This window comes from Idiotropiscis lumnitzeri, chromosome 1 (genome assembly GCF_059441095.1).
Source record: "Idiotropiscis lumnitzeri isolate Australia: NSW breed Sydney's pygmy pipehorse chromosome 1, RoL_Ilum_1.0, whole genome shotgun sequence".
NCBI classification, from domain to species: domain Eukaryota; kingdom Metazoa; phylum Chordata; class Actinopteri; order Syngnathiformes; family Syngnathidae; genus Idiotropiscis; species Idiotropiscis lumnitzeri.
Window position 1 is genome coordinate 7964714 of NC_142391.1, and position 27189 is coordinate 7991902.

The following is a 27189-nucleotide window of genomic DNA, read 5'->3' on the forward strand; positions in this document are numbered from 1 at the left end:
ACACATCCATTTTTTTTTTTTAAATTGCTATTTGATGTGTCACTCGTATCGATTCTGTTGTGCTTCGAGGCAACGTGTTATGGCAAAGCTTGTTGAAACAAAAGAAAAAAAACAGTTTGACGGGAGAATAACCAAAGTTGGCCTGATTTGACAGCAAGCAATTATTCAGAGCAGCAGCTGTACACAATGGAGATAAGCGCACTGCATACTGACAGGCTAAAAGGCCACGCAGTCAAATAGTAATCTGCAGGGACAGGGAGGGGGGGGCAGTTTATGTGAGCGGGTCACAGTAGGGTGGGGTGGGGGATCAATGTCTGCAGTCGCAACACCCATTACTAAGTGACACACATTTTGGTCACATGCGCTTGCTTGTTGTGCCACCATTTTAGCCATTTGGAGCTGAACCACGCAGGATGTATGGAGGACTTAAATTATCACCGGGAATGACATCGAGCCAGTTGGGAGGGCTCTATTTTAAAACACCAGCAGGGGAACTTAACAATTGGCAACAGAAAAGATTTTTAAAGTACTTCCTAGTGGCCTCCAAGTCTTAACCTTGCACTGGAACTCATTTGGAAGGTGGGTCAGAGCAATCTAATTGTCCCATACGCAGGGGGACACTCTGGAAAATGTTTAAAATAACACAACTTTGGAGCCCACAGTTATATAGCGAAATAAAAACAAATCGTGGAATTACCCACTGCGTTACTTTGCGGGGGAATTCCTGCGTCAGACTGCGTGATTGATGGGCTTGTCGATAGTCGGACGTGAACATCTGGCCTGCAGTTTTAGCGGATAACACCTTTGGGACGCATGCGATTTTTGCCTCAGACCCTCCCATATGAGGTCAGCACTCAGGTACACAGATTCGCTCAGTCATCTCACGGGAAAAGTCACATTATTGTCAATTTGGTAGATTGCAGACCGCCATTAAAGTCTTGAGTATGCTTTTCATTGCCATTTCGTGCAAGATACCACAATTATGCAGAAGAATGCATTAGCAACTGGTCATGTCAGATGAGTTATTTTGTTTCATTGTCGCTGTATATACTGAAATCAAATGTGGAACAGATTAGTTGCATTTCCACTCGCGCAAATATTTCTTTTTCAGCAATAATCGTACAGGACCCGGGTTGACTCAGTTTTCACGTTCCCATTGCTGCCTGTATGGTTGTTAATGACGATGGGTTAAAGAGTTTGACGGTGCAGGAGGTCAACTTCCCAAACCAACTGAAACCAGGGTCAGGAAAGCATTAGTAACTTAATTACAAAAAAGCTGGGGGCGGGGGGGACTCGTCATGACAGTGGCAAGCCAGGGAGTGAGTAAAAGACAGGAACTGTCCAAAGATTAGGACCAATTCACTCTTAAAAAAAGAAGATAAAGCCATTTCAAAACATCCATAAAGCAACATCACGTCTATGATCTCTAGCACAAAATAACGTATCAATATCTGTTAATTTTTTTAGACTGTCAGTTGCAATGTATAGTCATGTAAAGGCATACAGTCAAGGACAGATGCACTCACTGATGCATTGTCATCCGTGTTATTGAACTAACAGTCACAAAAGAAAGCAAGATGTAATACATAATTCAAACACAAACTGGTACGGCTACAACTGTCCAGAACGAAATTTACGCAACGAGGCGCTCAATGTGCAGACCGGCTAACGTTAACCAACAACTACACGCTGAATCGCAAACACCAAAGCCACACACGTTCAAAGTCAACATTACTTGATGACCTTCAGTGTCACATTCACATTTTTTGAATAGTATAATAATGAACACTTAATTAATTGAATCGATAGATTAAAATATTCGATAGCTGCAGCCATAGAGCTAAATCGTAATGGTTAGCAAACAAGCTGAGACTGAATTGACAGCACATCTTTTTTTTGCTGCAGTCAAGTTGGGGACGCATTTTGGAACGCTACATCAGGTAAATCAGTGCTTCACAAACAGTGGGGCGGGCCCCCCCCCTTGGGGAGGCGCGGTGCGATGCTGAGGGGGGTGCATGTGACCCTGGGGAACATACTTGTTTTCTCGCAGCACTACAATAAATTGTAATTGCACCTCCACTCCAGTAGTTGGCAGTGGCGCTCTCCTTGCCCATTGTGCGCACCGAGTATTAACGATATGGTGTAGGTTGGTTTTCCGGACAAAATTCAAAGGTATATAATTAGGAGCCGGTCCAAGGTTTGTAACATTATGTGCGTCCTTGTTGAACAGATTTACAACAAGCCTTTCCATAAAAATGCCGACTGCAGAGTGGCGAAATGACAAAGCCATTCTCGGTGGCTGTGATGATTGATCGTCTCTGCGAACACGGTGGGACAGATGTTCTCTCGGTGCTGCGTGTTTGCAAAAAGCAGCACATGGCTTTCTCCATGAAATGAAATGATTCCAAAATCTTGGCAAAGAGGATGATATCAAGAAAGTGACCTGTGAAATTGACCATAGGCGTAGGAACATTTTTAAATGTTTCCACAAGCACCTTAAAAGAAATGTGGAAAAAAAAAAACATTAGCCCTCCCTACCACCATGTATTTCTATTTCCTCGAGCTGAAATGCCACATTAACATAAGAGGCCGTGGTAGGCTATCAGTGGAGACGTGTAGCATTTGACAACCTCTAATTTCAATGCAGGGAGTCCTTTCTGAAGCGCCGCACTCACCGAAAAATTACCCCACACCTCGCCGGAGTGACAAAATCATTTGTCTAGCTGTCCGGCGTGGCAGAAAAGGCTGATTGTGCGAGAGAGATAAGGGAGGGGAGGGCTGAAAGTGGCTATCTTGTGAGAAGAAAAGACAAAAGGAATATTAACAGACAAGGGCAGGTCATCCAATGTTCTTAAAACGTTGGCAGAAGACGGCACGATTGGGTGATACCTCAATTTTCCGAAGTATAATATACATTATGGTAAGTCAAGCAGAAAGTGTCCAAATCCTTCTGTCCAGCGTCAGTGTCTTAATGGTTGATTGTCAGCAAAAAAGTGGCTGATTAGAACCTGCTGCTTCAGTTTAGCAACGATAAACACTGTTAGCAGTTATACTTTGGTAGATTTGAGACGGCTTGCTTCAAGCCGTTCAGTCACACTCCCACTTGAGGATTACTGTCAAACTAAACCTAAAACAAAGACAATCACACATTATGTATGGAACCAAATCACATTACATTTGCACCCGCTAGTATAAATTCAGTAAAATCCAGTAAGTAAATGTTTGTTCAACAATTCTTCAATTTATTTTAAAAAGTTCAGGGGATTTGGAACATAAATGTCAATATCTCACATGTCAATGATGTTAAAAGTGAAGAAAATGTGCTAGAAACCGGAAGTTGCCGCACATGATTTGGCCTTCGCGGGCCACATAAAATTAGGTCGCGGGCCAGATCTGGCCCCCGGGCCTTGAGTTTCACACCCGTGCCCGTTTTTTGGGTTTGGTTATGCCAATAATGCCAACAGGGTTCAAAACGCCGTCGACGGGATAACAAAAGTAGCATCAATGACGCAGCGATTATAATGCTGTGATCAGACTGAACGCAAGTAGAACATTGGCAGTGCGTTTCCATAAACGGTCAATGCAAAATTTGGCTTCGAGGCCCTCCTTAATTAAAAAAAATAAATAAATTATTCACTGCCATTGACGGGTATATAAGCCAAAAAGTGCTTTCATTTTACCTGGGTTGGTAGTGAATGAGTTTAATACAAAGACAGCGTACGTCTTTTCCAGCCTTTATTGTTAAATAAGGGTTTTCTAACTCGGAACTAATGATTCCAAATATATTTCATCTTAATGAGAAATAATTAGGAACGCGAACAAAATCAAAAGCGGAACGCATCATGTTCTACCGAACCATCACGTCACTGAGCTATTATTCAACTCAGCAACGTGTCACCGTGTCTTCTGCAAGGTGACTCAGCAAACACATTCAAATACATACCGCTTCTCCTGTCAAGAGTTGACTGTTTGGGCAAAAGGAGGGAGGCAAAATGCATACAAAGTCATTCTAATTGTCCACCTTTCCTTAGACAAAAGGAGAGGGAGAGGGGAAATGAAAATCGCCCTTGAGGGTGGTTGTAGGGTAGAGAGGAAGAAGAAAAGAACTGCTGAGCAAGCAGACTGCAGCTGTATTCACACTTCATTCCTACCCCGCCAACACCCTCGACGTCGGCTAAAACTGCTCATTTTATTCGTATCTTTTTGTTTCTCTCAATTATGGCCGCCATCGCCTCCAATATGCAGTGACAAAAAGGGACATGCCCGGCTGTGGATTCCATCTTGAACGGCGGTTAGAAACCATTTCTCTTGGAATATTCTCAAAAGTGCATCATTAAATGCTCTCGCACGCCTGCCGGTAAAGTGATTTTTGGCTGTAAAGCATTGTGAGTTTAAAGATTTTGTGTTTATTCTGGCAGGAATGTGATCATAAACAAGGCCACGTGGATGACGGGGGGGGGATGGAGAGTTAGAAATTACGATGGGAGAAAAATGGGTGAGGGATACATTTTAATGTACCGGTCCCCCCCATCTAATGAAAGTAAACATTGCGTCGATATAGGGCTGGGCGATAAACGGAAAATTTACCGTTCCCGAAATTTATTACAATGACCGAAATCATTTTGCCCATGTCGGTAAATTCAGTGTTTAAAAAAAAAAAAAAAAAAAGCCTTTTCTGTCTGCGGCAATGTTCATGCCCCTTTAAGACCGCTACAGCGCCTCTAGTCAGGTGACTCCACCCGTCTGATCGAGAAAGAAAACAGACGTCGCTGTCGTAACTGGCGATTCAAATCCAGAAGCTTTTTCACCACCCACAACACAACCATGCTGTGCTGAAAGTTCAAAGTGAGAAGCAAGGTTCGACAAGTGACAACAGCCCATGAACGGAGGCGACACCATACGAGGGAACGTCTCAGAGGTGGACGCGATAGCCTAGCACATAGCTAAAGATAAAGCTCCTCTAGTTACAGTGGCGCGCACAGGATTTAAACGCTTCATGAAAGCCGTATTTCCCGATATGGACTTCATCGGGCCGGGAGCTTAGACATGTCAAGCATTTTGCATCTACATCCGACTTGTGGTCGGGTCGCAACATGGATCCCTGATTGAGCCTGACTGTGCATTACATAGATGGCAAGTGGCGACTGCGCACCAGAGTACTCGAGACGGCACATTTTCCCCGATGATGCACACGCGTTTATTTGGCTTGCATTGACATTTTCTTTCATTTTATTTAGCATTTTTTTATTTGCCATGATTTACATCATGAGAGCATCTTGGCGCAATCTATTTGCAGAAAAAGATTTTGCAAGAGGTACCCTTTTTCTTTGTGACATTGTTCAAGTCATGTAAAGCAAGCTATTTTGGAATTTGTAATGTGTACCAGTTGGTCAATAAAAAAAAACAGTCAATATGCATTTCCTGCATTTATTTAGATTTTAGTCCACGGGAGGAATTTATCGTGCATTTATCGTTATCGAGGTCAAATTGCTCAATTTCTCGCGATATTGATTTGAGGTCATATCGCCCAGCCCTACGTCGATATGAACATGGCGGGTAAAGGCGGAGGATAGATCAAAGATAGAGCAAGTGTTGGAGGGAAGGGGTTGAGAGGGGGGGGCATCCTGACAAAGGTAAACAAATTAAATTAAATCAGTTACACTTGGATAATAAAAAGTTATAATGAGCGTGAGAAAGTATCGTACGGCCCGATTCGGACGCGGGCATTCCGCGAAAAACTTTTTAGAACAAAAAACATACAGCAATGACCGTAAAAAGGTGGATTTACTTTTCGGGTGCTAAAGCTGTCAAATAGTCTGTGGTGTGTTTTTATGAAATACTTTGTTATAAAAACACGTTTTTATCACTCCTGGAAAATAATGCCGGAAATGTGATAGAAGTATCTGTCATCTGAGGATTTTGGAACTAGAACTAAAGAACCAAAGGCTAAGAGGGATTTTTTTTTCCATTCAGCTTTAGCAATGAATCTTGCGACAATGTTCTAGTACATTTTGTCGTAATGGAGCGGTTAAACACTGTTGCACGGTACACGAGCTGGCCGCGTTAGCCGGTCACTCCCGGAATAAATGAAAACTAAAATGGTTGGGAGCGCCATCTAAATGATGACAACACTTGATGACGCCATTACGCATTTTTCATACCACAAAAGACCAGGAAACAAGTCCGACACAGTGATTACGTGTAAAAAAAAAAAAAAAAAAAAAAAGTTAAATAAAAAAAATCCTAAATGGCGGTCTACGTATGTCCTTAGTTTAATGCTTAATTGTTTTAAACCTTTGTTCAGGGAATCGGATTCCATTGATATTTGAACTACTACTGTTCATACATGCTCCGTAATCGAGTGACGGAAAATGAACTTGGAGTCGTGTGTTGCTTTAATGAGCACTGAACCATTTCTTTACCTGAAGAGATTTTTGTGATTTGTGAGGGGAAATGCAACACGTTTCTTTCTCTCTCTCTAGCTATCTCGAGTCAAACGCACTACAGGAGAGGTTCCGCGATCATAGCAAGGAAAGGAATCAGATTTTGCCAACATTTTAATAAATGTCAGTCTACTTCAACTCACAGCTAATGCATTTTTTGTTAGACTTTTAAAACTAAGTCTTCTCGTTTCGAACATCTATAAAAGGTTTATTATGCTCTACATCACTAAAGTTGTTTCATAAATAAGTGCTTAAAGGCAAATAAGTTTTGGAGTTTTTCCTTTTTCAAAATTTTGACACTTTTTTTTTCAACAAATGAATATCGGCTTGAAATATCGACCTCCGTGACTTCTAATAATCGGTATCGGCCCTGAAAAAAAGCATATCGGTCTATAGAACGTTGCATGGCCAGTGTAGAAACTGTTCTGTCATAAATTAGCAGTTTGATTTTGTGAGGCAAAGAGTAGTCCAATGCCCACCTCTCGTTGCCATTTTTCATTTTTTAAAAGAGGGAACGGAAGAGTGGAAAGGTTTTGAGACACATCTACGTTCAAAAAAATAATCTAGTCAATCACAGACACGGGCGAAGAACAAGCCTTTTCACTTAGAAGTTGCACACTTTCACCACCACAAAGTCTCGGCTACGAGAGGATTGGGATGTTTTAATGCATTCGCGGCACGGACGACTTTATCCCAGACAACACTCCACTTGAACAGTTTAGGGGTTTGACGGGCCGGGCGAGTGAAAGACGGGAAGTTTCTTTATTTAATGCAAAGAGCAGAAGGGGCTAGTGTGTGCACTGGTGGAGGTGACTGAGCCATGAAAACGTATGCATTTCCGGGGCTTATCATCCATTCACAGCTGCCTCTTTCTCCCCACATCCAGCCTCTCCTCTAGAAGGATTTCTGCCGCCCTCGTTCCTGTGTCTTATTTTTACTTGCTAATCTTTGATTTAACAGTAGACCAGACGCAAGCCTTTGATGTTCACGCACCAACTATTCCAGGGTCCTTAATGAGAGTGATGTACTATCAGCGTAGTTAAGAACAGCATATGTATCGCAGCTCTTACAAGGAAAATCCCACATTAGGTTGCAAAGTTCACGTCCCTGGAGTTCGCCTTCGGAAAAGTTTGCGTTGGCGAACTTTGATGCCAACATACTGTGCTGAAAGTCTGGATTTCATGGAACTGTAGCAGTCTACAGTAAATGTAACAAATACATTTTTAATCATCACAGAAAACAGAGAGAAAGAAAATAAAAGACCAGAGTGGAATTGATTAACTGCGCCTTGACGCAACGGAGTGAAAATGGAGCGCACAACTTGGCTGCAGTAAGCATTGGCGACTTGTTGAGTCGAGAACATTCAGGAAGATTCTCCCACGCCATTAAAAGTAATATTTTAAAAACATAACGATGGAATGCGCGTCAGGTTGTAAAAATTTTAATTCAACCAAAATAATGGGTCATGCAAGACCAGAGATCGGGGTGCAATATTAATCGCATTTTAAGTGAGTTGACGATTTTGGCCGCCACCTGATTGGTCGTGATATTTATATTTAAAATAATTGCTCTTCTGCGGGCGGCACGGCGACCGACTGGTTAGCACGATGGCCTCACAGTGAGAGACAGCATCGGGCGTGGGTTCGATCCCGGCTCCTGCCGTCCTGTGTGGTGTTTGCATGTTCTCCCCGTGCTTGCGTGGGTTTCCTCCGGTACTCCGGTTTCCTACCACATTCCAAAAACATGCATGGCAGGTCGATTGAACACTGTAAATCGCCCCTAGGTATGAGTGTGAGCGCGGACGGTTGTTCGTCTCTGTGTGCCCTGATATTGGTTGGCAACCAGTTCAGGGATTCCCCCGCCTACTGCCCGAAGATAGCTGGGATAGGCTCCAGCACCCCCCGCGACCCTAGTGAGGAGAAGCGGTACAGAAGATGGATGGATGGATGGATGGATAATTGCTCTTCTGCACTTCGAATCAAGACGTTTTTCAATGTCTAGTCGGACAAACAAGTGGGCAGCCGCATGGATTGGCTGCTATAATCTGGCAAAATAAGCAAGCGTACTCTGCAGGAGCGGCCTAAAGTCACGAGATGGACTGGGAGCGAGTTATGTCGAGAGAAGGAAGTAAGTCAAAAAAAAAAAAGATTTTTTGTGAGGAGACAATTACCGTTCATGTGTTCTCTGAACTTGTTTCAATTTGTGACGTTTAACAAGATCAGCAGCCCTTGGTAATGTAAATTATTTTTATCTTTATTATTTGCTCTAATCCATCTATTTTATTGTTTCATTTTTCACTCTAAACTGTTTAAATATTTGTTGAGTAGTACAATAAAAATACAGGTGTTTTTGATTAATAATCTTGATGGGCAATTTGGATTTAATTACAAAGCTATAAAGCCAGCGTATCTCAAATGACTAACATGGCTTTACCTTTTCTTTCCTTTTTTTTTGTGAAAGTAATTGTAAAAGAAGGATGAGCCTCAGCACCGAGCACAGTTTATCATCCAATAGCAGTCGGCTTATTTTTTATTTATTTATTTATTTTTTTTAAAGCGTCATCTGATGCCAGCCTGGTAAAGTGGTATTGATGTTGTAGTATCGGAGCATATGGAATTCTGCCCGTGACACACTAGTAGTCGCTTTGCTCATCTGACTCATCCGGAGAGTTCATGAATCCAGACATGAATGTGGATAGAAGTGCGAGCCCCACTCCAGATGGAAAGATCTAAACGGCTCTAGACAGATATGACAGTGCATTTAGTTGACATACACGAGGGAGAGATTTACGATGCGCGTATATGCGAGTTTGTGTCAGGGCTTCTCCGAAGGCGCGTTGGGTGAAAAGCTCCTGCGTCAAGTCTTTAAGTACAGAGGCCACTAAATAAAAGACTGGAGTAACAAGGTTTTCCGATGCGCTCCTCTGGGAGCAAGGTGAAGAAAGTAATAACGTGGGTGGGTACACAGCAAACAAGACAAAGAGGAAGTGCTCTCATCTGGCCTCCCCTGGTAATAAATGGATGCTTTGGAAGAATTACGCCAATAACAATCAGAGGTAGCTTAATGTTTGTCCAACTCTATAATGCAGATTTGCATTGAGCGTCTACAAAGCGGGTGTGTGCATGCATATTGCAGCCAACTAGCCCCAGAAAGCAGCACGTTACGCTCTGTGATCATCAATAATGAGGTGAAGCAGGCCGAGAACACACACACACACACACACATACACCCCCCCACACCCACACCCCCACACGCACACACGCACACAAAACTTCATTTTGGTTCAGCTACAGTTCAAGCAACGCACTGGAATGTGTGCTCTGGTACCAAGTTAAGTAAAATGTAATATATATACAAGCAAACACCCATCTTAACATTAAAACACCCACACATCCCCGCTAATGAGCTGGTGTGTTGAAAGGCAGGAATCCCCCGGGAACAAAGCCAACGAATCAAGTGCCTCGGAGAAATATCTGTTAAACAAATATCGCAAGAAACTGGCAGGAAATAAAGAGTCGCACCTCATTTTTGTTTTTTTGACTCGCATCACTAACCCGGGCCTCATTGTGAGTCTGGCGACACAAAAACTGAAGGAAAACACATTAAGGAGAGCCAGCTGATTTCTATTATAGCCTCGTTCTCAACAGAGACCCTGCAAAAATGTCACTTTTTTTTTAATCTTTTACACAAGCGAGCGATATGGCATCCCGTAATGACATATTTAGTTGTGTGATGCACCAAAGTCTTATTGCCGTATTTCAACAATGCACTTGACTGTTTGCATTTTATAAATGATGATTTCAACGCTGTGCTTCCGTACGTCTGATTTTGTACTCCAGCTGTGGATATTTTCACATGTGCTCGACAAATACCGTTACGTTGAATCGTCCTTGACATTGGGTTGGCTCTGCTGCGATGCGTCAAATCCGAGCATGTCATTCTTTAGGCGTGATTAATCGACTAGCGCTCAATGCGACTGTTACACCAACGTAAAAGGCTTGCGACAGCGAGAGTTTGCAACGGATGATAGAAATAAGTCGCTCACTCGCTCTCATTTGGCACCGCAACGTTGGTGCTGCCGGTGATTGACAGTTGTGGCGGATAGATGGGAACGGTAAAAAAAAAAAAAGTGCGGTTACATTTCTCAAAAGGTTGATGGTGACAATGCATGTCGCCACAAGTGCGATCAATCATTAAAATGTCAGGGGCAAACACAAGTAAGCTTGACAAACAGGAAAATGCATGTCCCATTTTGCTCTACACTTATTGTTAAACATAACCGTGATTTATTTAAAGTGTATTATTATTGTGATGAATATATTTATTCTTTCCATTTAAACATGCAAATGAAACAACCTGGTGTGATCCCGAACGACATAATGGTAACTAAACCGATTAAACAGCTGACCTTGCAAAGCCTTTTACAATGTGATCAAATATAAAATAAAATAAATAAAAATATATAATAAAATAAATAATCAAGCAACAGCTTCAAGATATCAACTAAAAAAAAAAAAAGCACTGATCAGCGAGCCCGTACAGATAATTATTACATTTATCAACACACGCCAGTTTTGTTTAATACGGCTGCAACTATATAATAATTTTAGAATTCGCTATTCTACTGATTGCCCCATCGATTAATCAAACACATTTTTGTTTACTTGGACTTCCTACATGAAACCAAATCAGGGAAAACGAGGTTGAAATCGTCATCCATCAAAGTCAAACGAAATAGAATAAATTGGATTGGATTGAGTTGTAAACATCAAAACATCAGGCATCGACAATTTGCTCGCCTGCGACTGGCCTGCAGAGAGCACGTCTTAAAAAGCAGCGTCGTGCGTGGGTGTGATGGCCTGGCCCAGAAGAGCAATCTGCAAAGTCATTAATCATAGGCCGGAGTAAATGCACAATTTCTGCGGGTGTCAGTGCGAATGCATGCGGGACGAGAAGGTGAAAAGGCACCCGCAATGTCTTTGTGGCGACGGCGACTATCTGCTACAGCAGTGTGCCGCGGCATTGGCGCTGTGCTGATTAAACAAAGCACACAGCCAGACAAGGAAAAGCACTGGAGGAAAGGCAAAGATGATGAAAGACAAACACGGTGTGGTGAAATGCAGAGCTGAACAAAAGCACATTTACGAGGAGCGGAATCGGAAAAAGATGTGTATCGCACTCAAGAAACTGTACAGATTAGCTTTTATTGGAAAGAAATGCATGTCACGTTTATTTGTATATTTCCAAGGCCTCTAAAAATAACCCCCAAAAAAATCACTTTCTTTCCAACTCATATCGTTCTCAGCAGCAAAACGTGTGTTGCCATTAAGACCGCTGACTAAAATTAGCGCTCCTCACATTTGATGATGTGCAGCCTCTCTATGGTGGTTGCGTTCTGGCAATGGAGGAGGCAAGCAGCTCAATGAGCCATGGGCGGGCCGGTTTCGTGCACTCAGTGGTAAAAACCCGTCAAGGGAAGCCGATTTTACACTGAACTGTGACGTCTTAATAGCTGCCAAAAAAGGAAAAGTCGTTACTCCACAGGTGCAGAGGGGACAGGGCGTTGGTTTTATTGTTTTAAGTTTCCCAGAAACTCATTTCCTATAGTTTTACTTTCACACTCACTCACACAACTAAAAAAATTAAAAAAAAAAAAAAAATCACTGGAAGAGGTTATCTTCATATGATTCGTTTCCGCAACAAAAATGCAAAGTAATGTTTCGTTAGCGTTTGACGAGGTCGTGGTCAGCTCGGCGCTCGGTAAGTCAGTTCTGGGTTGTCATGTTCAGCATGCCAGTGCCAGATGTTGCAGATCAAAACAAAACAAAAATAAGGGGAAAAAAAACCAAAATGATTTTAATCGCTTTTATATTTCAATGCCCGATATCGATTCATTAAACCATATATTGATACTTTTAATAACATTTTTCCCCATCAATTTACATGACTTCACAAATCTTGTCACTTTGCAAAAGTAGCAAACAAAATGGCGGACACAAGTGAAGTCAGCGCCAACGAGCATGAAGGCTGCTGTATTTATTGTTTGGATTAGGTCATGTTAAATAAAACGTACTCGATTTATGTAACTGTAAATATTAATATTTATACTAATGCACCTATATACTGAAAGAAATGTGTACTAATTGCAGCATTGGTTCTTCTGAGATTGCCTTCCATACAAATGTAAAATTGGTCTGCGTGACAGCCTTCATTGAATCGAAAATTGAATCGGGCCTACCCTTTATTGTCATTATATTCTGTGAACAACAAAATTGGAGAGCTCCCCTCTTCGGTGCAATAAAACAATAATTTAATTAAATATATCAATTAAATTAATTAAAGAAAAAATAATCGATGACCAGACCTAGATATGATACCCAAAACTATATGAAGACGTTCCGGTGACGCGACGCAATGCGGCCATTGTCATCCTTACAATATAACAAGGCCTTAACACACATAACAGGTCGGCCATCAACTGATTATTTCCTGTGGGGCTGAGAAAACCGGGCTGACTTGAATTTTTAAACAATGTTTCCGAAAAAATCTCCTACTTCTAATTCCTTTGTAATTACACTGTAAATGGGAACAAAGCTAATTCATCTTGAGCTGATGTGTTCAGCAAATGCAGCACATATCTCCTTTGTGCACCTTTATCAGTTGCCAGAACACACAGCTCAGCTCAAACGGTAATGAACAAGAAATGCAAACTCACACCTCCTAGAAAAAAAAAAATGCATACAGATAATTTGTTGCTGTGTGCGTCAGGGGAATAGTATGTAGCCTAAGACTTGGAACCACAGCATCTGTCATTTAACCTTAGACACACATTAGAAAAATCCGTGTCTTTGGAGTGTCACTACAACGGAGTACTAACTTTACCTGCCAGTTGAATCGGGAAGACAAACAAAAGCGAGGCTAAAGTTGAGACGCGCTACTCACTTGTTCTTGTTTGAACCCACCACTACTGTCAGCGCTCTTGTTGATGTACACACAAAGCACAAGCAACTAGAAACAAGCCTGCAGCCTTGGGCGTTCTCTTGCATTTCCACTTGCAAAAAAACAAAAAAAAAAAAAAAAAAGACCATCCCAAACACACAACAATGGCTATGTTAAATAAAGCACAGGATGCACGCTGCAAGCCCCGCCATGTGATGTGACAATGTGTGATAAGGAGGTGGAAGAATAACAGGATGAAGACTCAGGATGCGCGCTGATGGGATTGGAAGAGCAAATCGTGGTCACGTCTTCTGTAGGCTTAACTAAAGCGCCACAGAATGTTTTGCGACCTGTGGCACAAACACAGAGTGCCTCCCTGAAGATGGAAGACTTCCTTTAATGGGGCCAGGGGTGAGAAACCTAAAGCCCGTGGGCCATGTGAAGCCCAAAGGGATATTTAGTCTGGCCCAGCATGCACTTCTAAGACTGAGCTAATAAATGCATCCCAGTTGTAACAACACACGTTGGGTTGAACAACAATCGGCGGAAGGGTCCAGCGGTCAAAGGGGGAAACGAGAGAAGTGAGGGAGGAAGGAAAAGCTCAGACTGTGGATGCAGGTGGTGAAGATAACAATTTGCTTCCTGTCCGCAGCCCAACAACAACTGAGACCACCATCCTTAATCAAAGTGCAAGCGGGGGAATCTTTTCATACTCGCTGACTAAATGTTAAAAAGCTGTTGTCGATACTGCACAGCTGCAGACGGTAAAGTGGGAGTCATCTTTATGAGTTTTTACTGGAATCCATAACCCTTGTCCGGTTTTACACCCAATAAAGTTTTGGAGAAATTAGTTTTCGCACAATCTGGACGACACAAAGACAAATTCATCTACAAAGTAGGTATCCGCAACTAATTTGGTACTATTCCATTAACGGGTCGTAACTGGATAATTGATTGTTAATTATTCCTGTTTACTCACATTGGTGGGATTGGTGTCAGATTTTGTTCTCCTAGTTTCAATATCGCAATGTACATCGCAACCTACCCAAAAATCGCAATGTCACTTTTTTTCACTGTCATGAGTACAGAGTACATACACATACAATACTGGCATTGAAACAGGTTTGAAAACATTCAGAGGTTGCCCAATAGCAACTGTTTTTCTCCACCGTCCATCCTTCACAGACAGTATACTGTATTCCCTTGCAACAAATAAGTGGCATCAATCAGACAGCGGTTGATAACGTTTAATTGTAATGCTTTGACAAATAACACCGGCACCCTGCCAAAAAGCGCAGCGCTGAGAATGCGAGCAAACAGGAACGAGCGCATTCCCTCCATCCGCTCTCATTACGAGGGAATGAGGTCAGTCAATTACTACACACAACGCTTTGATGCCAGGGAACAGAGACAGAAGTGAGCAAGGGGCTGCATGCACCTTCCACTTTTTTTAAGACTTGTGTTTTACGAGACATACCCAAAAAAGCACAAAAATAAAATGCATAAAATGCGATATGCTGAGGAAAATATAGTGCGGATCATCTTCATTCCTATTATGTCATCTTTGTTTATAAATGTTGACAGCACAGGTTTTTGGGGAGCTGCACACACCTCTCACCACACCGTCACAATTGTGACTGCACAAACAAGTTGCAGTCGAAGAGTCCCAAATCTAGTTAATCAAATCAGCTAATAAGCAGATTGTTGTTTACTCATCTGGTAAGCTGTGGAGAAAAAAAACTTGATATGATAGGAACAAAAAAATAATAAAAAAGGCTCCAATTTGGGAATCAGCATGCCTATTTTAGTTTTGACCAGCATAATAAAAATCAAACTCAACATAATAAGACAGGCAATTTGAGCAAAAATGTTTTTTTCCCAGTAGTGTGTATCAAACAGGCAAACGTGCACATCAATCAGTACACAAGAAGAAGGTCTCACCTTCAAAATGGATCATCTGGAAACATTGACTTTAATGCCTCAAATGTATTTGGGATGCACAAAGTAACTTTTTGTGAAGGAAAGGCAATAAAACCAAACCAAAAAAAAACTGCTCTCGGCTCACTCGATGGATGTTGATATTTTTTGCCTGGTGGATCAGTTTGTCTGGTAGGCAGGGTCAAAAGTACCACTTATAATGCGGGGGGAAAAAAGACATGTTGAAGAAAAACATAAGAAACCCTTTTCACGCTCAAGGTTTCACCGAGCATTTGGAGACGAGAGCTTTCCGAATCCGAGAGAGAGAGAGAGAGAGCGACTGCACACGAGATTGCAGACAGCGTGCTGTTCTCGAGCAATATTTAAGCCTGCGAGTGATTGTGTCAAGAGCCACGCGCATCGCTAGCGTCCCCGAGCACAGGCGGGCGAGCGCTTGGGCTGATGCGAAGCGACAGGCCACGTTGCGGGCCTTTAACGTCACCACTGGTCCTCACATGGATGAGGCGAAGGCGCCTCGGGGCGGAATATCTCGCACACAAGTGGAGGGAAAGGGGGCTGCAAAAAGAAAACATATGGAGCGAAGAGGGCAAAAAAATGAAACGCAGAGGAAGAAGTGAGGAAGAGACAGATGAGGAAAAAGAGGGGGGGAGTGATGCGAGTCACTCTGGTACGAATATTAAAACAAAGACAAAGCCAGGAAAAATGAGTCATTTTTTTTTTCAGGATGGTGATTGTCTGCTTTGGAAAACATGATGACAAGGACGGAACTTGCCATGCGCAGAGTGGTACAGTGCCCACCAGCTGGTGCAACGCTTGTGTCGCTTCGAGAAAGTTAGGACATTGGGAGTGTCGTGAACATGACGGAGTAAATACAATCCAGGCGCAGGTGATGGGTAAGAAAGACGAATAAGAGGTGACAGCGAGACTAAGAGACAAGTCCATCCCCGGAAAGACTTTAGCACCTTACGGAGTCGACAGCGTGTGGCACCTTGACAGCTTGCGCCAGCGCACACCTGTCCAGGCTGTAGCGAGGTGCCATCACTGTTTAGCGGCATGTTACTTTTGTCTAGTTACAGCGGAACCTTGACTCTCTCGTCGAAACTGCACAAAAAAAATTTTAAATAAATTGTCCGTAAATGTCATCAGAATGTACAACGTGAGCGCATCACATGATTTGACTTCCTGTAAGGCAGAACGACTCCGGTAGTGTCACAACTTTTGTTACAGAAACTTTCCACGTCACGATTCATGAAAAAGCAAACATATCCGACACAAATCGCTTAATCTGTAGCATGTCCTAACATGTGCATCCAAGGAAATATTTACACCAGACAGTCTTGAGATGTAATCAACGGCAGTCCAACAATCTGACGCCTTTCAACTGCCCCCTCCGTGTTAAGCAGGGTGCACATTAGAGCTCGGTGATGTGACGTTATCAAGTATATCATGGAGACTACAGAAAAGCTTTCCTCGTGACACTTCTCTCGTATGGTTCCGTTGTCATGGTAATGGCGGATAAACCAATGACAAGTTTACAGAAACATGAAATGGACGTCAGTTAATGTTGAGCGAATACTTTGGCTTCAAATTTCCAAAACTTGAAAGTGGGCACTTTTCATTTCATTATTAAAAATTCCTGAAACCTTGTTTACCGTCAGTTGTCGTGCATAAAGCTTTATTTTGCCAAAACTGCATTTAGTGTACTGAACAACTCATTTTAAATGAACCGTAATTTCTCTTGAATGGTTCATTGCTTCCTTAGCATTTGTATACGTAACAATACAGCTATACATGTCTAATAACTCAACTTAATCTCTAGAGCAGAGGAGTCAAACTCATTTTTGGGGATGGACCACATCGTAGTTATGGTTTCCCTCAGAGGGCCATTATGACTGTGAACCCATATTGATGTATGATCACCTTACGTTATCACTTACACACAACAAAGTGATGGAAAGCCAGTTTTGAAATCAGGAGCCAGTAAGTAATTTTTCAAAAAGATTTCGAGATATTTTAAACGGGGAGGATTGGTAACAAATAAACAGCAATATTTCATATGTCAGTGTTGTTAAAAGTGAAGAAAATGTGCCTCAAACAGGAAGTTGATACACATTTGCCCTTCGTGGGCCACATAAAACAAGGTTGCGGGCCAGATATGGTCCCAGGGCCTCGAGTTTGACACCTATGCTCTAGCAAACTTGCAACTTAAAATGTGTTTAAAAAAAGGCTAACCTAGTATTAGACGACTTTTTGTCCAGCATTTGCAATTTTTCAAATAAACATTTTTTTAACAGTCATAATCAACTAATAAGCATGTAGCTTGAAATATTCACACCAGAAAGGCAGATCCATACTTAACTACACAAACAAGGGCCAAATTGGGCCTTTCTTCCCTTTCAATCTTTAGTGATCAAAGGTGATTTCCGATCCTTGTGACGTGAATCAAACGGCAACAAGTACGCGTGCTGAAACTTGCGCTGTTGTCGGAAACAAAGAGAGAAGTTGAGCGTTTGTCTAAAATCTCTCACGTCATTCACCACAATATAAACAAACACACTGAGCATGTGACCAACTAACTTTGCCTCCCTTCTTTTCGCACTCTAACCAAACCGACTCTTTCTTCAATAAGCACTCACTTGCTGCCCCCCCCCTTCCCTCCAAGACATGCAAGTTCACTCACATTTTATAATCAGGATGTTCCGAGCGTGTACCCCGCTTTATGAGACACAAACTGGTGACGATTCAACTGACCTGCGCGGTTACATACCAGGCTCTGGTACATCGACCCACAGCAGTGTGTGGCTTCATAATCCACCAAAAAAGCCCATTGTGTCTGTCATTTGTAGAGGGGAGGAAAGCTGGGAATGGGGGGAGGTGGCGTGTGGACCCGAGCAAGGGGTCAATAACCTTCCCCATAGCGAACAAGATGACCTCATTCACATCACATGGGAGGAATTCAAACTGATATTTGTCATACTTACCTTCCTACTTTCAATAAGGACGACTCATCAAGTGAGTCGCTTGGGCTAACTTTCTTGAAGAGCAGCAGAATTTGGCTTTTCTCTCTCAATGTCACAAACGGCGCTTTGTTTTGCCAATTAATCCTTCATTATACAAAACCTCCCTTTGTTTGTTTCTGGGAGAGCAACCTCACCCGCTACCCCTGCCCCCCCCCAAACTAACTTCAACACAGATAAGAACAGGCAGCTCTCACGATGACAAACAGGGAGATGCTGAACAAATAAAAATTGCCACGCTTGCAGTTTTTAACCGAAAACCGCTGGAAAATGTTGGTAGTTTTTTGGGGGGATCCGAAAACACGACACGAACATCTGAAACTGAGAGTGTGGTCAGCATGTTAAGCGAAGTCTGTCTGTGCGTGAGTCCTGAGTTTATCACGTTTTTTTTTTCTGCAAAATGAATGTTAATGGAACCACTACTTCTGACAAAGCGGTTGGTGAACACTGAACATTTTGTCATAGTGACAAATACACTTTTTATTCAGGAATAAACTTACATTAGCGTGGTCAATTTTGGAATGTGTCGAACATGCATTATTTAGAATTGCATCACACCAAAAAGGCAAGCCAAGAGGTACCGATATAATAATAATAAAAATAAAAAAAAAAGCGTCTGTGCTTTGCTTAGCGTAATGGCATCACTGAGGCAGAAAAGACCCTGTTGCTGCCGCTGAAACATCGCTGACTAAGTACTGTACGGCCGGGACAGTGGATTAATGACCTGCGTGAACAAAGTGTGTGCAATGGGAGAAAATCTGCTCCTCTCAAGTGGCGTGGTGGTGGTGCGGGAGTTAACACTGCCGCAAATCTAAAAAGAAATGCTGGACTTGCCTATTTAACAAGTGAAAGCATTGCAGATGATTTTCATGGGCTCAAGCTTTGGGAAGTCGAACCATTACACTTACAGTGCAAGAAGTTGTCTCATAGAATCTTTGTCCAGTCATCCTGCAACATTTTCAAAGTCAAGTTCATCCATTCAAAACCATACCTTTTACGACCCTACTTATTTTCAGAAGCGGCGCATTATCCAAAACGAACAAGAGTATCTCATCCGAGCCCTTTTATCGACAGATACAGCAAAGCTACAGTGAAGGGGGGGGGGGGGGTAACAACTCTACCCTCACACTGACCGGCTCGTTCGTCCACGCTGAAGCAAACAATACCGCCAATTCCAGACTGTGTAAGAACTGCGGGGAGTCTGTGTTTTGTCCTCGGCGCTGGGGAGCTATTTCCAAGGTGGCAGTCACGCTACAAAGACTTTCACACACTATGTCAATTTCATTCAGAGCGACACTGGGGAAAATCTAAACGGACAATGCCGAGATGCAGTCATTGCAGATCTAAAGCTTGTTAAATGGAGACAGCCTGTGGTAAAGTAGCCAAAAAAAATAAAAAATACAATTGCCACGACAGAGTTTGAGTTGGAGCACCAAGACTATTATTTGGAGATGACTCAAAGACAATTGCAGTGCGAGTCTGAAGGTTTTGGGTTAAATCCAAATAGAGTTGAAGAGACAAGCAGAGCCTTTGATTCACTCATTCACCGCCAGCCCAGGTAAAATAAAAAACAAAATTTGACTTCTATATTCGTCAATGGCAGTGGAAGCGTTAAAGTAAAAACACAAAGTACTGACTGACTTGATGATCTTGAGTGCTGGTAAAATTAGACTGACAGCGGTACCAATTGCATTGAAAGTGCAGCAATGGCTCGCCCGGAGCAGAAAAGCACGAGATGTGACGCGGCTGCCCAGATTTGAGACAACCATCTGACAGCGAGGTTAGAGTGTACGGCGCTTCATATTCGGATGACAGCGAGCTACAGAGGATTCAAACGAACCCACTTCCCGTGGGCCCCCCGCGGGAGAAGGTGACTGCGGCCCCGCATGCTCTCGCCAGGCCTCACAGAAGCAACACGGGCAGAGTAGGACAGGTAAATTATTCATCTTTGATTTATCGGCCAGCTGAAAGCGAGTGAGACGCCACAGCAAAGGCTTCCGAACCGCAGGGAGGCCAAAGTACTAAAGGCTCTGAACCGGGAGGAAGTGAGATTACCATAGAAAGTATCTGCCAAATGACAAATTTAGAGAACCATTAGTAGACTTTTAAGTAGCTAGGAGTTACATGCTGTGAAACAGCGTCATATATTTCAGCGTACATTAAAAAAAAAAAAAAAGTGAAACCTGCCACGGAAGAGAGCGCAGCTGTGCAAAAACAAACAAATATGCAGGAGGCTAAGCAGAAATTCCTTAGCTGGTTGCCAAAACTTGTTTCCTCGTCGTCCACTGAAAGGACACAGAAAATTAATGCAGCTAGGGTGGGCGGGTAACCACGAGACAGAGTGAGCATTCAGTTCATTTTTTTCCCCCCTTGCCTCGTTTCTGGGATAAAAGAGGAGGAGACGGAAAGTGGTGCCAAATAGTGTGATTCATGTTTTACAGAATTGTTACACACTAGAGGCTCTTTGTGACTTAAAAAAATGTGAGCTGATGATGCTGGGAGGTGACGATGCTAAAAAGAAGGTGGGAAGGTGGTCAGCGTCGTTCCAAGAACAACGAGAACTAGAACACCACATAGCAAAACCGAGCAAACGTGTGGTGGAGAGGTTGCTTCATTGCGCAATCTTAAATAGTCAAAAAGAAATCGTAGCGACAACTCCGCCTCGCGGGAGAGGGCGGACGCGGAACAGGCATCGCTTGTCACGCAGCTGGCCGCCTCGAAAGAGGGAAAACAAATCACAGACTTCTCCAGAGTCTCAAATTGTCTCATTTCCTGTAGGTGTTTTTGCAATGAGACGCAAATAAAAACGGAAGAATTTTTTTTTGTAAAGCATGCTGACATGACGTTAGCTGAGGACAGAGGGTGGATCTGTGGCTTGTGGTGAAGGTGTAAATACAAGTTGTATTCTTGTACTTATATTAGAGCAGGGGTGGGCAAACTTTTTGATTGGCGGGCCACAATGGATTCTAAAATTTGACAGAGGGGCCGGACCAAGAGCAGATGGATGGAGTGTTTTGGTAACCTCACCTCACCGGAGGAAAAAAAATGAATTTCATTTTAAATAATGAAAGTGAACAAAAGCATCAATAAATAAATAAGTCTTTAAAAAACCACAGTATTTAGAAAAAAAATTAACAAGGTTTATTCATTTAATTTTTTTCAAGTTTGGTGGGCCAGATTAAAATGTTTAACGGGCCGCGTGTGGTCCCCGGGCCGTAGTTTGCCCACGCCTGTATTTGACAAATGAACACGACTAACTTCAAATTTTCTTTCAATGCCCGCTGATTGTTTGGACGACGGTGCCTCGAGATAGTAAACCAGGCAGTCTGAACGACGCTCAGAGACAGGAGGCGACCAAGCAGAGGCAGCGGGTGATAAGGAGGCCCCAGCACTCGTGGGATTGAAGCCCATGATAAGAACCTGGGAGCTGATGTCGGATGACTTTATCACGCAGCACCTGCTGGGAGGTGCCGTCGTTGATGCCGAGGATCAGGGTGGAACTGGGGGGCAGGGTTTAGGGTCATGGATGATGGACCGAAGCTCAAACAGGCCACGTGGTGCTAGTGTGACCCCCGCAGGCGAGGAGGGAGGGAGGGTAGTGGACTGTTTCAGAAAAAGAAACGTCCCCTTTTTCTTCTGTAGTTTACAAATAGGCAAAGAAAAAACTGATCTGTTAAATACTCAAGAGCACACCGTTGTCCAACTGAACTTGAGGTGGTTTAGCAATCCAACAAAGCCGGAAATTGACTTGAAATTCCGAAGGAAATGGAGTATGAAGAGAGAACGAGAGTCCGCGACCCAGGATTAGATAAATGCCCTCCTGCTTTCTCGCTGGTATTTTCATATTGCATTTACTTTGGTGTTGTTTGAGTACACACCCTTTGACAGAGGTAACACAAATAAGCAAAAAAAAAAAAAAAGGAAAATGGAAACCGAAATAGGAACTGAAAATCTAAACGTTGCGACAAGGTTTATTGCTGCCCAACCACCAGGAGGCCACAGACCAATTAGGTTCTCTTGTGACCTACACTTGAAGAAATATTGGTAACAGGACAACACACACATCTGGAACAAGACCATCACAAAGCCTCCATATTGGACTTCAACAATGGCAGATCCGGCTCAGTAAACCGGTGCACAGAATGGCGCTCGTTAATTAAATCCCATCTTATAAAGTGGTGCTTGGGGAACGCATGCAAAGGGAAGGTGGAAAGGGGGGCCGGGAGGGGGGGGGGGGACTTGATGGAGGAAAAAACATGTTTCAACTTACGACGATGGCCCGGCAAAATACCCCCGATTGACTCGTTCTGTCAGCCTCTAGCGGTGCACTAAGCAGCACGGTGCTCTATCCTAATAGATACCGCATTGATTGCGTGTCAGAGGTTAGAGAAGGTCTCTTCCTATGCCCAATACACACAGTTAACCTCGAAAATGCGCTCACTCGATCGAGATGTAGAAAACGATAACGAGAGTTGGCGCTCGATGACAGGAAAAAGGGGGGCAAGTTTATAAAAGAAAACAACTGGAGGACCTACGACATTATCCCTTTTGTCACACTCTCGAAACAAGCATTCCCAAAGGAGAAGTCTCCATCTGAAGGTGTCCTTCAATTGCCCAGAGCTCCCACGCGGAAAGTCAGAAAATAAAAAAAGCAGACAAGACAAGAGATGCAAAGGCGAACGAGTGGCACCGTGCATGGGCGTTGCGCCGCCGCCAGTTGTGCAAGTCCACATTGGTCTGTGAAATCTATTAAACAAACAAATCGCAAAACAAGCCACTGGAGAGAGTTTTGCTTTGATTAAACAATTCAAAACCAATACCAGTCTTGGGATCATGCTAAAAAAAAAAAAAATGCCACAAAAACAAAATCTCCTCCACCTCATGTTCTGCTAACGTACAGCATCCTGTCGCCTGTTCTACAGGCTGTCTTCTCCTGCCAAGTGAAAATACAGCATTTTAAAGCTGTGTGTTGGCTGACAGGCTGTAAAGATAAATAAATTAAAAAAAATAAAACACCATAGCAGGTGTCACCTCAGGGAGATGAACAACTGGAAAGGCATTAGGGAGGGGGCAACGTTCCAAAGGGGGGCACGATGCTGTCAATCTGCCACAATGACCTTGAGGCACTACATACACGTCAGCAACAAAATGGGTGCGCATGAACGGGCGTTCGCTGGAGCAGGGTGGGCGAGAGTGGGGTCCGCTTTCCTCTTTTTCATCGCAGCAGCTGTGGAGGCATGCACTAAAAAATTGGGCAGGCGAGGCAGGGGAATTCACGCAGCTGTCCGCCTAACATACTTCAGAGAGACGCTTTCAGAAAAAGTATCTGTAGGATTCAGCTGTAAGTGGTTAACTGGTTGGTGCTCAATATTAAAAACCAAATCATTTCAGAGTGGGCAGGGTCCCCTTTACACCAGACCCGTTCCAAGTTGTGAGCAAAGGCCCGAATGTCACACTGAGACGGCAAATCCCTCAACGATCGGGATAAGAAAAGCAAACAGCCGCTAACGGGATCCAGACGTTCTGGCCTCCACGGCACTGGGGTGACTTTCATAGCGCGTACACGCAATTTCTGGCGCGAGGGTAATATTTGGCCCGGTGCTTTGGAAACCCCTCGTAAAACTCAACACGGTTTTGGGGGGGGGGGGGGGGGGCTTGGGAGTCGCAAATGTGGCGTCATTTAATTCTTGAACAGGGAAAACTTTTTGTGCATCTGTATTCTACATACACAAAAATACGGTTGTAAAACTCCTAATTTATTTCAGCAAATTATACAATCAAATACAAAAAAGTATGATCAAAATTGAAAGCTTCACAGCTCAACTACCAGGAGAGATCAAAACTTCAAAGCAGCTCATCTGGACAGAGTCAGGACCAAAGGAAAACTCTTTGTAACAACTACACGGCTGATTTGAGTAGTTTTCAATTCTGGGAAAAAGGCAAAGTCTGGGAAAATACATCATGACACATCTGGACACGTGATTCTCAAGAATTTGGATGTGGGAGGTCCGCAACCCTCTGAGTACCAACAGGTCGAGAGCGAGCCGGATTGTGCATGGTATTTTTGTCAGATAACAGGTTATGCCGTTTGGGACTACAGTGCGAACAACAATTGCAGTACCATGTACAGACAACCTCGGTTACACCCACAATAATAATCATTGATTATTAATAATAAAATGGTCAAAGAGTAATCAGTAGATCAAAGCACATTTTGGCCCAAATATTCAGTGTCATACCAAAGCCAGATGGTGAAATTGATCAAATCCGTCGACAGCTTATCAATAGTTACATGCGACCATTGCCTACATTTTCTTGATTTGCCATTTAATTCTCTCTCATTGGTAAAAAACTACACAACAACTTATAACCATTCCGCAGAAAGCTTTTCCTGTTTTGCCGGGAGCTTGTCTCAGCTGACTTTCGGAACTGGACTGACAGACAACCATTCACGCCGCCTGCACGGACGGGAGTTGGGCGAGAACAAGATAACTCCAACAGTGACAAAAATCATGCAAGTATACAAAAAGTAGGGACCGGAAAGGCAAAAGAACTTAGCTTATAGCCTCGTCTCTGAACATTTTAGAAGTGCAGTGATTACTTACACTTCCTAATGTAAACCGTTTATGTTATGAGTGTATAAAGGTTGTTAATTTATAGGGTCACTCAAAAGGGTCACAGCCACATCATTCAAGCAAATGAAAAGCTTCCGATGCTGTTGCATACAAAGACAGCGAATTTATACACTCTGAAGGGAGACCGTATGAACCTTGTTACATTGTGTAACACATACGCACGATGGCATTTCTCCAGCACGTCCACTTCTATAACTTTGGCTTATCATCCATCTTTCAGGGAGACGAGAAATCTGCGCAGACCGGTTTACCTGCTGCATACTCGGGCGCCTACGCAACACGGGCAACGCCGAAACTACGAAAATATGGTGGGTTATTTCCGGACTCGGTCTTGTAAAATATATATATATTAAGAAGGAAGTTTGGTGTATTTACATCATGTGAGTAGATGAAGTGCTTTTTGATTCCAAGTGTCACCGTCCGGCGTCGCGCTTCACTCACGGGGGGGCTGTGGCGCTCTCTAGTGTCCCCAGCTCGGTTACATAAAACCCGCGTCGCCCTGCCTCTCAAACCGGCTTAGGTTGTTGATACTATCGACATAGAGGGGGAAATAATCCACTGTCGTGTGCAAAAAAAAGGAAAATATATATCAATAACTCGCCAAGATGGCAGGCACGCACGCGCTGGTGCGAGACACAAAAAAAGCCGACGTTCGGGTATTTTTTTTTTATTTCGCGCAGCTAATGGAGGAAACAAAAGCAGAAGTAAAACCTTGCTTGGTTTCATGACACGTCGTAATTGGGGGACGAATGAGGAAAGAGACACGAAGGCAAAGTTATGGAGGCTTTCCAAGCCTCGACTGGCCATTGTTTGGGCAAGGCGCACACGAACATTCCTCCGCGAGTTGAGCTCGCCCGCTGGGCAACAACTCACAACGGTGCAAACAACTCACCCAAAAAACAAAGAAAATTAAGAAAATATCGCACTCTGTGTATTCGTGTGGTCAAATATCCCTCCGGTGGCTGTTTGTAACGCCTTTCGTGAGGACAAAAAAAAACGGAGCTAAGTTTAGATCGAACGTAGTGGCTAGCTTGAAAATGTGGCTAGCACCCCCCCCCCCAAAGCTAAAACTACTGGAACATGTGGAACCAGGGCCTGGGTTAGATGAATACAAAATAAATACTCTAAAGTGGCCCAAAGTTCATATTAAACGCACTTTTGGGGTTGTTAAATCGTAACACGCGGCGGGGTGGCGTGTTGTTTAAAATGTTTTGAACCCGAGTGAGAGAAAGTTTTCATCTAGTCACAAAGTCAACAGTACTAATCTGAGCCACTCTGATAACAGCAGGCACTTGCGTCACGTTTTACAACGTGTTGCAACTCTGCTATATTAAAAAATATAGAAATATGAAGCGGGAGAAGCGGTGGTGTATATGGTTAATACGAGGGGTGATTTATGTACGCGATCCGGACGCCGACGTCGCTTCCCTGCCACCCCGGGTAGCAGCACCACAAACACGCCGCCGCTTACCTTCATCGAGAAGCCGCTCGAGATGCGTGAAGATGCCGCAGAGATTGGGCAAGCTGGTCATGAGCTTCTTCTCGTTCAACAATTGCATCAAATAGTCGGGACTCGGCCTCGGTCGCTCCTTCACTTCGACCTCTCCGACCATCATCTTTGCGGCGGGGAGAGCGGAACACGAAGCACCGCCGAACACAGAATCCTTCTTTTCGGGGGTGGCTGAGGGGGGGTGAAACGAAGAAAAGAGAGAAAGGGGAAAAGAAAAAAAACTTGCGGCTCCCGATCCCTCGCTTCCCTCCACTCCTCGTGAGAACAATACTCTGGAATGCCCCCCGTTTCCCGAATTGTTGCAGGCTTGCTGTGTTCGTGTGGCTTGAGCGGTGGAGGAGGACAAAAAAAGAAAGCGTTATTTCCTTTTGCTCGTGGAGACTGTGTGCGCTCGGGGACGTTCGATTCCTCCACTGTAAGCGCGAGGGACTGTTCCGCCGGAACGGGTCCATCCTACAACGCCGGCGATTGGCCGGTGTACTTTCATTGGGCTAATGGAGCAACCAATGAGTGTTCTCATCTGAAATCTCTAGGGGCGGGGCTGGCTCGTGCCGAGGAATGATTGATAGGAAAGCGGACCAATCGCGCGTGCTGCGCAGGAATGCACATCAAGCTCTGAAGCGTCAAGACAGAATATTATCCAGGATGGGCCAAAACTTGGTAATGTCGTCACTGAAAAATGTTTTTATTATATGAACACTTGATTG

The 27189-nt window shown here is 43.5% G+C and overlaps 1 protein-coding gene across 4 annotated transcripts in view; it reads right to left on the reverse strand.

The window, feature by feature from the left end:
- The window catches only part of qkia (QKI, KH domain containing, RNA binding a), a 76139-nt gene extending 49233 nt beyond the window's left edge, over positions 1-26906 (reverse strand). For all 4 annotated transcript variants that reach the window (XM_088314262.1, XM_088314252.1, XM_088314244.1 and 1 more), the window contains exon 1: positions 26444-26906. In XM_088314262.1, the coding sequence (XP_088170388.1) occupies positions 26444-26588 (145 nt within the window). In that variant the 5' untranslated portion in view covers positions 26589-26906. The remainder of the gene's footprint in view (positions 1-26443) is intronic.
- Between the last annotated feature and the right edge of the window lie 283 nt (positions 26907-27189).